Below are 10,122 nucleotides of genomic sequence, written 5' to 3'. Positions count from 1 at the left end.
ACTCCAGGCCTCACATGGGCACTGGATGAACGGTCCCTGGTGTCACGTTGATATGTTCTGATGGCCAGGGTCACCAGAACAAAGCTATCTTGGGATTCACCACTCTGGACTTTAAGCCTATCTTGGCAGCAACACCCTTAGGAAAGGAAGTTCCCCGTGGTGCAGGGACCTGTGGGGCTGGCCGGCTGCTATGGCTGGAGACAGAGGTGGGGGGTGGGGGTGAGTTCCCTCTCTCAGCCACCAGAACCAGCCTTAATGTCAGGGTCAGGTGAGGGGACACACTGAGCCGGATATTTTTAGGAAGGGAAGATGTGTGGCCGGTTATCTGTCCCATGGGCAGTCTGGCTAGGAGCAAGGAGTGGGAGGAGGAAGGGAGGCGGGGAAGAGGCTTCAGAGTGACATCCACCCACACCCCCCTGCCCAGCTGGCCCGTGACTAATTTAGGCAAAAGACAGCGTGGAGCTATTTCCATCCGGTAGAACAGGTGCTGGTGCCCCCACCGGGAACCCTCCCCCTTGAAAACTGCACTCCCTATAGGCCTTGGGCCACCTCCCCCGGGGCGGCCTCCAGGCTGCCCAGGCCTATAAAGGTGCGGGGTTTTCTCAATGAAGCTGGGACTCGCGCCGGAGCCCAAGGGCATTGAGGGGTCGGACCTAGCCAGGTGCCTGGTAGTCAGGAGTCCGCCTGCCGAGCGCGGTCCCCGCCGCCCCTCCAAGCAGAGATGAAATACATCGTGGGCATCGGAGGGTGAGTGTCAGGGGCCGTGGCAGACCGCCTCGCGTGGGCAATGGTGGAGCATGCAGGATAGGGCGGGCAAGCCCCTGTATGGGCCAAGGAACAAATGGAGGGCTGCCTGGAGCCTCGGGTCACAGAGGCCCACTGCCCAAGGTTGGAGTGCGGTCTCTACCCTAGGTGGTTCAGTCTGGTGGTCTGAGTGGTCTGGGTGCCAGACCCAGCTTTAAATTTCCAAGTGGAAATCCCTTCCCCACCCCTACTAGACTGAGTGGGATTAGACTTTATAAAGCTCAGGCAGGCCCTCCTTAAGGCACTGGGCTGCTGTAGGGGTGGGGGTGGAGAGACACCAAACTCAGGGAGGCATGTGGTCAGGTAGAGGGGTCCCCAGAATGGCACTCCCTATGACTGTGTGACACCTGCCTTTGAAGCCACTTCTGCTGACCTCTGGCAGGAGCCTTGCCTTCCTGGGATTGAAACTCTCCATTTTATTACCAATAACCGAGCCTTTAGGATGACGCCCGGGAAGCACTGAGCACAGGCAGGGGTGGCCTGGGGCTCCCACCCCCTCAATTAATGCTCTATCACCCTCTTGAAATTCCTCATAAAGTGAGATAAGGGCCCCTATTTCTTCCTGTGCTGGGTCTGTGTGTTCCATAGCTGGCCCAACAAATTAATATCAGGATCACCGTTCTAACCTGCTCCCCCTAATGTATGGGGTCACCTTTCTTATCAGCCCTTTTAAACAGCTGAAGCTCCCCCACCTCCACACCCAGCTTTCCACCCGATTCCTAGAGCAGGGACAACCAGGTCAAAGGGACACTCATTTCCAGAAAGGCCTGACAGTTACCCTTCTCTGTCCTTCATCAGCCCGGTCCAGAGTCCTTAGGGTGACCATCTGCCCTCTTTTTCCTGGCATGGAAGGGTCCCTGGGATCTGGGACTTTTCAGCACTAAAATCAGAGCCACCCGAGGGCAAGCTGGAAGGAGCTGGTCATCCTATTTTGCCAATAGCTTTTTTCACTATCCTTTCCCTCTGTCCCTATCACAAATTATCCCCCCCCCCAATTTGCACTTGCTTTAACACTTTGATTTTTTGGTTGGTTGGCTGGTTTTTGGTTTTTGGTTTTTTTGGTTTTTTTTTTTTTTTTTTTTTTTTTTGCTTTTTAGGGCCACTCCCACAGCACACGGAAGTTTCCAGGCTAGGGATCAAATCAGAGCTGCAGCTGTCGGCCTATGCCACAACCACAGCAACAGCAACATGGGATCAGAGCTGCATCTGCAACCTGCACCACAGCTCACGACAATGCCAGGTCCTTAACCCACGGAGCAAGGCCAGGGGTCCAACCCGCATCCTCATGGATACTAGTTGGTTTCATTTCCACTGTGACACAGTAGGAACTCCCTTGACTTTTTTTCTTAAAGCCCTAGTGAGGCTAAGTCACGAGTGGGCCTCAGTTTTCTTATCTGTAAAAATGAGCTCTCAGCCCCACCTCTTGGGTTTGCAATAACGCTGAATAAGTTACTTCTACCTCCCCAGCTAAGACTGTGTTCACTTTTTTGTTTACTTTCATACTCTTGGCCTCTCTTCTGCTTCAGACCTGGGCCTGGCCTGAGTGGGCAGTGGGCAGAAGGGGGCTGGGCGGCCCAGGCTGGCTACTTAGAAAGCCTCCTCTGACAGTAGATAAATAGAAATACCTTCTTAGCTCTCTGGGTTTTAGATTTGAGTGTGACCCTGGGGACTTCCCAGACTTGGCTAGGCCCAAAGGAAGGACCAAATAGCCTCATGCTCTCTCTACAGCATGACCAACGGCGGCAAGACCACATTGACCAACAGCCTCCTCAAGTCGCTGCCCAACTGCTGCGTGATCCACCAGGATGACTTCTTCAAGGTGGCCACCCTGACACGGGGATGGGTGGACGAGGAGACTCAGGGCTAGCAGACCCCTCCTGGGGCACCCTGGGCTGACCCACACCAGGAGAGTGAGGGACAGGCAGTCTTGGTTACTGAGTGCCTACTGTGCACCTAAGCACATTCTTACGGCACACCGGTTCCCCATCAAACCAATGCAAAACTGTGGTTCCCAGAGAGGTTGTACCACCTGGGCAGTTCCCTTTATCCTCTGCACCTCTGCTTTCCCATCTGCAAAATGGGCTCTGAGCCTGCCCACAATGCTTTGTGGAAGGTGAGGGATAACAAGACAATGAATGCAGAGTCTCCCCAACTCCTGGTCCTGAGAGTCAAGAGGTTGGGGGGAAGTTCCAAGCACTGGCCTGGAGCCCCCACCCTGCCTACAACCCCAAGAGCCTATAAGTATCAGCTGTAGGAAGAGGGGGCAGGCAGGTACGCCTGAACCCTCACTGTGGGCTCTCCAGGCACTGTCACCCCAGGTGGGGTGAGGTGGGAAGGCGGGCACTGAGCCCGCGGCTTGGGCTCCTCTGTTTCAGCCCCAAGACCAAATAGCAGTTGGGGAGGACGGCTTCAAACAGTGGGACGGTAAGGATGGACGGCGGCCCCACGCCCCCTGCCCACACTGTCCCCTGGCCCTCCACCCCACCAATGTCCACACTCCTACCTCCAGTGCTGGAGTCCCTGGACATGGAGGCCATGCTGAACACCGTGCAGGCCTGGGTGAGCAGCCCCCGGAAGTTCGCCCGTGCCCATGGGGTCAACGTCCAACTTGATGCCTCAGACACCCACATCCTCATTCTGGAAGGCTTCCTGCTCTACAGCTACAAGTGAGTCTGCAGGTTCAGGCCCCAAACAATCCGGGCCCTTCCAGGTCACCGAGTCTCTATTTGGGCAGGCAGGAAACCAAGCCCCAAGCGTGCAGGAGGTGCGGTAGGAGGCTTGAGTTGGCGGCAGAGCTGGGCTCAGCTCAACAGTCTGTTGCAAACATTCACTCTTCCTGGGGAAAAGTGAATCTTCCTTACCTCAACTTCCTTAGGCAGAGGAGGCGGCTGGGTGGGATGCCCAGGCTTGCTGTGTGACCCTGGGGAAGACATCATACTTCTCTGGGACCATCCTCTGGGGGAAAGGGAGGATTCCATCCTCAGGGTGGGGGCCTCGTGTGGGGATGTTCCAAGGCATAGCAGGAGACTGGCTGATGCTGGTCCCCTCCCTTACCCCTAAACCAGCTGGCCCAGAACCCCCTGCCCAGCCCTCACCACCCAGGAAAGTCCCTGGAGGCCAAGGCCATGGGGTTGTGTACTTTGACCCTTGAGCACTGACATGTTCCCCCACCCCTGCCAGGCCCCTGGTGGACTTGTATAGCCGACGGTACTTCCTGACAGTCCCTTACGAAGAATGTAAGTGGAGAAGAAGGTGAGCCTGGGGGCCCGGTCTATATTCCCAAGTGGGCCCAGGAAACCAGGGATGCACGCTGGACACACAGCCACCCTGAAGCTGCAGTTTGACAGGCACCTGGGTGGCCAGAGCTGTGTTTGAGTCCCACAGCCTAGAAAAACAGGGCCCACCTATGCCTTGCCCTGGGCATGTCCAGGGCCTACCAGTGAAAATGCCAGAAGTTGAGGCACTCAGGTCCCAGCTGGAGGTCCCTGAATCAGCAGGGTCCCCATTCTCAGTGGTGTGGTCCCTGAGTTCTCACATCCCAGGCACTGCTAGTGGCACCCCCCTTGGGTGACATGGGTGTAGTTCATTCTCTCCCTTCTCCCTCCCCAGTACTCGAAGCTATGCGGTCCCTGATCCCCCTGGTCTCTTCGATGGCCACGTGTGGCCTATGTACCAGAAGTATAAGCGGGAGATGGAGGCCAATGGTGTGGAAGTGGGTAAGTGCCCAAATAAGATGAGGCCAGTCCCATCACAATGGGGCCATTTGGGAAACCTAGAAGTCCCTCCTTGAGTCTCACTGCCAGCCTCTCTTGCTTTGGGCCCTGGTGGCCAGTCTATTCCAGCAGCCTGACTCTGCAGGTCAGCTTCCTCCTGACCCAGCAGTCCGCCAATCCCCTGTGGGCTCCCCCCTCACCTCCTGGTGGCAGCGCCAGTGACCTGGACCCTCAGCTGAGTCCCTAGAGCCCCTAACTGTGGTTTTTCTGATTTTAGTATACCTGGATGGCATGAAGTCCCGCGAGGAGCTTTTCCACCAAGTCCTGGAAGATATTCAGAACTCGCTCCTGAACCACTCCTAGGCGAGGCTGGAGAGGAGGAGCCCAGCCCCCAACTGCAGGGACCCATACACAATTCCGGCCACAATATGGCCAGGCTGGCAGCATCCCAGCCAGACACTGCGTGACCATTTCCCTTTGGGAAAGTCTGTACATAGGAGAGTGGAGGCCCCACTCACAGCCCAGCATCTCAGGGCCCAGGCATCCCACCCTGAGATGTTTCTGTAACCTCAACGGTGGCTTACATATTAAACCTGATCCTGTTTTTTAATCGTTGGGGTCCAACGTGTTGTAGCTGAGGTGCTGAGAAGGTCTCTCCTGCCCCCTCTTTTTGGTGCACTGGTGACCTGAGAGCTCTGGGCAGTTACACTCTCCGCCTGTTAAATCCATGGCAGTGTGACCCTTGGTGGATGCTTGAGGGTCTTTGGGGCCTAGTTTCCCCAGAAAGGGAAACTTCCTGCCAGCTTCCAACAAACAGCGTGGCACGGCCCAGAGCAGGTGTTGGGAGGTGCCCCTGGCTCTTGCTGAGTCCAACCCTCACTGCACCCAGGCACCTCCTCTGTGACCAAGAGGTGACACCTACTTCCTTGGGTTATGGAGAAGCTGTCTTGATACAGGATGCTCATGGGGACATACTTCCTGTTCCGGGAACCGTATCTCCCCAAGCCTTCCCCAGAACATCAGTGAGACACTTTATCATGTACACCCATTTCATGGTAAGACTGAGGCCCAGAGATGGCCAGTGGCTTGGGAGCTGGGATTTGAATTCAGGTCTCCTCAGACCCTGTTCTTTTTTCCCAAGGAAGGCTGGAAGACTCCTGGGGAGACAAAAGACTGAGGTGGATGGGGAGGGGGAGAAAGGGGAGGGATGGGTACCACCTGACCTGAGGATGATGCCCCAGGGCCAGCTGTGGAACTGTAGCCACCCACCCCACTCAATCCAGAAAGGAAAGAAAAACTTGCAGTCCAGACAGGTTTAGACAAAGCCAGTGAACATTTGAAAATTATAAGGAAAAAAGAAAAAAAGAAAGAACCAATGACCATATAACCTAGCAATTCTTCTCCTATGAATATACTCAAGAGGAGTGAAAACGGGTGTTCCAACAAACACTTGTACGTGAGTGTTCAAATTAGCACTATTCACAGTAGCCCAAAGGTGAAACCAACCTAAATGTCCGTCAAATACAGGATAAACAAAACGTGGTCCATCCACACACTGGAATATGATTCCATCTTAGGAAGAAGGAAAGACTGACACTCAATACAACATGGATGGATTATGCTCAGTAAAATAAGTCAGACACAGAAGAACAAACGCTGCATGATTCCACTCATATGAAATGCCCAGAACAGGCAAATCCACAGAGATGGAAGATAGACTCATGGTTGCCAGGGACTAGGTGTGGGGCCGGGGAGTGACTGCTGATGAGGACAGGGTTTCTTTTGGAGGTGATAGAATGTTCTAGAATTAGAGACGATAGTTGTATAACATTGTGAATATACCAAATGCCACTGAATTGTTCACTTAAAATGATTAATTTTATGTTATATAAATTTTGCCTCAATAAAAAGAAAAGGGAATGTAGGAGGAAGGATCAGGTCTGGGTTCTGGCATGGTTCCAGGAAGAAGTACAGGCACAGTGAGGGTCCCACAGGCTTTCCTGCTATACTTGCAATCAGCGAGAAGGTTGTAGGGCGAAGGGTGTGGGTGCCCCTGCCCCTTACTCGCCACACAGCTCAGGCCCCTCCCTTCACTGCCTGTGGCAGCCCCACTGTCCTCCAAGCTTCCTTCAGTGGGGTCCAGGAGTGGAGTGGGGTCTCTGTGTGCCCAAAGGCTCCCTGCCCGTCGCCAGAGAACAGGCCTAGCAGTAAATTGGTCCTATAAGCTCATGTCCTGCCCCCAGTTTGGGGTCCCAGGCTCCTGGGAAACTGCTCACTTCCTGGGGCCCCAGCTGGGAGCCTCCCAATGGGCTGGTCCGCTTGGCCGCTGCCCCTTCTAAACATAGCCTTCCTGCTAACAAAAATCACCCAGCATAGCCATCACCACCGCCCTTTGCCCCTGTGGCCTCAAGACACAGGACAGAGCAAGACACAAAGGAGAGTGCTGAGATGGACAGACGAACGGCAGCTGAGCTGGGAGGACCCAATGGCCCTGGCACTAGCTTCAGCTAAGGCTTCACACGGCCCTTTCCTGCCGACCTAAAGACCCAGTCAGGCCACTGTCCCTACAAACTGACCATATTTACCAAGGACTTTCCCAGCTTCAGTACAGGAAGTCCTGTCTCCCCCACCCCAAATCCCTCAGAACCAACAAGCTGAGATGGCTGGTCACCACATCTGCTTGTCTTGCAGGGGCCGCAGAAGAGAGGTGACAGGGCCGACAGGCCAAAAGTCAGGAGGGCCCAGGTTCCTGTCCCCACCCGGCCAACAACAAGTTGTGTACCTAATGGCTCAGAACACTGTGTCCTGGTATGTTTGAGCAGGATTTGAATCTCTCCTCACTTCAAACAAAGAAAAACAAAAACAAAAGACACTGTTATGGACTGAATTGTGTACCCTCACACTGACATGTCAAAGCCTTGACCCTTAGGACCACAGAATGTGACTGCATTTGGAAGTGACTATGTTAAAAAATGGGGTTGTGAGTATGAGCCCTAATCCAATATGATGGGTGTCCATACAAGAAGCTGAGACACACCCACACCCACGGAAGACCACGTGGGGACACAGGGAGAAGACGCCCATCTGTAAGACAGAAAGAGGCCTCAGGAGGACTAACCCTGCAAATCCACCAAGCTAGAGAGTGGATTCATGGTTGCCAAGGGCTGAGGGGGGCGGGGAGTGACTGCTCATGCAGACAGGGCTTCTTTTGCAGGGGGATAAAATATTCTCAAACTGATTGTGGTTGATAGTTGCACAACCCTGTGAATATACAAAAAAAAAAATTATATACTTATACATTAAATGGATAAACTGAATGGTATGTTCATTCTAACTCAATAAAGAGATTTTTAAAAATCCTCTAGGACTTGCTAAGAAAAAAAATCCAATGTGACCTTTATTCAGTAGCATTTTCAGGGGAGTTCCCGTCGTGGCGCAGTGGTTAACGAATCCGACTAGGAACCATGAGGTTGCGGGTTCGGTCCCTGCCCTTGCTCAGTGGGTTAACGATCCGGCGTTGCCGTGAGCTGTGGTGTAGGTTGCAGACGCGGCTCGGATCCCGCGTTGCTGTGGCTCTGGCGTAGGCCGGTGGCTACAGCTCCGATTCAACCCCTAGCCTGGGAACCTCCATATGCCGTGGGAGCGGCCCAAGAAATAGCAACAACAACAACAACAAAAAAAAAAGACCAAAAAAAAAAAAAAAAAAAAAGTAGCATTTTCAACATTTGTGACTTTAATCAGAAATTCAGGAGTTCCCGTCGTGGCTCAGTGGTAAACGAATCCAACTATGAACCATGAGGTTGCTGCTTCGATCCCTGGCCTTGCTCAGTGGGTTAAGGATCCGGCGTTGCCGTGAGCTGTGGTGTAGGTTGCAGACGTGGCTCGGATCCTGCGTTGCTGTGGCTCTGGCATAGGCCGGCGGCTACAGCTCCAATTAGACCCCTAGCCTGGGAAACTCCATATGCCACGGCAGCAGCCCTAAAAATGGCAGAAAGACAAAAAAAAAAAAAAGAAAGAAAGAAAAATTCATTAATGCCCTCACTAACAGCACATTACTGTCAAACAGATAAACTGGGTGCACAGATTAATGGAGCACTAAACATTATCCACTCAACAAATGTCTACTGGGCATGTAGTACCTGGGGTGGCAAACTATGGCCCATGGGCCAAGTCCAGCCCATGGCATATTTTTGTACAGCCCTCGAGCTAAGAATGGGTTCACATTTTTAAATGGTCATGGAAAAAAGTAACAAGAAGAATTAAATTTCATGACACATGCAAATTATGTGAAATTCAAATTTCAGTGTCTATAAATAAAGTTTTATTGGCCCGCAGCCATGTCTATTCCAGCATGCATCAGCTGAGGCTGCTTTTCAGCTTCATGGCTGAGCTGAGGAGCTGCGCCAGAGACCCTCAAGTCTGCACAGCCTAAATCGCTTACTTCCTGCAGTGCCTGCTGAGGGCTGCGGTGTGTGTGAGGTCTGGGTGGGGGCTGCAGGGAGAGGTCACTGTGTCCTGCAGGGCAGGCGGGAGCTGGTGCCGAGCCAGGAGGGAGTGCTGGGGGCCTTCCAAGGGCTGCCCTTTGCCGCAGGCACTGAGTAAGGCAAGGCTGATCCAGTGGTCACTGGCAGTAACCAGGGCCAGAGCAGTGATGAGCCAGCAGGAAATCCTAAAACCTGAATTTCTTGACATGTGTTAGAATAAAGCACATCACTAAAACACTAAGAATGCCTGTCCCCACATCCTCAAAAATCATCCTGGGGTCCCTAGCAATAAGCACCCCACCTCCCCAAAATGCTCAAGGCCAAGAACAACCTCAGATCAGTTCTTCTCAACTGAGGCTGATTCTCTCCCACCCAGGGAATATTTGTGGTTGTCACAGTGGTGGTACTCCTGGCACCAAGGGGGCGGGATGCTGCTCTACACCCCACAGAGCGCAGGATGGGCCCACAACCAAGAACCCTCCAGGCTGAACGTCAGCAGGGCCAAGGAGGAGACACCCTGGACCAAGGACAAAGAATTGGCTCACATTCCTCGGAGGTGCCCTGAGTGGGACACACTGTGCAAAGAAGGCTAAGAGCCCAGGACAGGACACACCCTGACACACCCACGTGACACACCCACGCCCACATGCTGGTCATCCCATGGCTGACACTCTCCTGAGCCAAGTCATCCCCTGCCCTGAGGAACTTGGCCAGGCCTGCCAGCAGTCCCCCTTCTCTGATCCCTACAGGGCCCCAGGTGCCAGGGAGCACACCTCGTGGGGGAGAAAGTTTGTCTCAGGATTCCTGGGGGCTGAGGGGGTGGGCCCCTTGCTGGAACCTAGCTCCTCAGAGACCACCCCAATTAGGAAGCCAATCTGAAGCTCCATTCCCCCCAGGGAGATCCTACCCCATCCCAACCCACCACAGACATACAGACACAGGCAAGCTTCCGTGCAAAGCATCCCATGGGAGTCCCCGGCCCCTGGATGTTCACCCGCCAGAGCTCTGCCCCAGTGTCTTCCCCAAATGTCCTAATGGCCATGGGAGGAGGAAGATGGAGGCAGAGGCTCCAAGAGGTGGGGACAAGGCTGCAGAGCCTTCTCCCTGCCCCCACTCTTTTC

The 10,122-nt window shown here is 53.8% G+C and overlaps 1 protein-coding gene across 2 annotated transcripts; it reads left to right on the top strand.

Annotated features, from left to right (window-relative positions):
- On the top strand, positions 452-5,127 carry NMRK2 (nicotinamide riboside kinase 2). Of its 2 annotated transcripts, none has more exons than XM_005661342.3 (7): positions 452-747; positions 2,533-2,623; positions 3,180-3,228; positions 3,314-3,470; positions 3,985-4,040; positions 4,414-4,520; positions 4,795-5,127. In XM_005661342.3, exons 1-7 carry the CDS (start codon positions 722-724, stop codon positions 4,810-4,812), a joined length of 504 nt encoding a protein of 167 aa, XP_005661399.1. In that variant the 5' UTR covers positions 452-721; the 3' UTR covers positions 4,813-5,127. The 2 variants fall into 2 exon arrangements, with proteins under 2 accessions (XP_005661399.1, XP_003354052.1); XM_003354004.4 differs by having other exon boundaries at positions 469-747; positions 3,985-4,056.

Source organism: Sus scrofa, chromosome 2 (genome assembly GCF_000003025.6).
Source record: "Sus scrofa isolate TJ Tabasco breed Duroc chromosome 2, Sscrofa11.1, whole genome shotgun sequence".
Lineage (NCBI taxonomy): Eukaryota > Metazoa > Chordata > Mammalia > Artiodactyla > Suidae > Sus > Sus scrofa.
Note: the sequence above shows the minus strand (reverse complement) of the source record. Positions and strands in the feature narration are given on the sequence as shown.

Bases quoted from the DNA above. Each gene is read 5' to 3' on its own strand.
- NMRK2 (XM_003354004.4), top strand. From the start codon at position 722: ATGAAATACATCGTGGGCATCGGAGG. The intron at 3,229-3,313 runs GTAAGGATGGAC...TCCTACCTCCAG, and splicing joins CGGCTTCAAACAGTGGGACG to TGCTGGAGTCCCTGGACATG. The intron at 3,471-3,984 runs GTGAGTCTGCAG...CACCCCTGCCAG, and splicing joins TTCCTGCTCTACAGCTACAA to GCCCCTGGTGGACTTGTATA.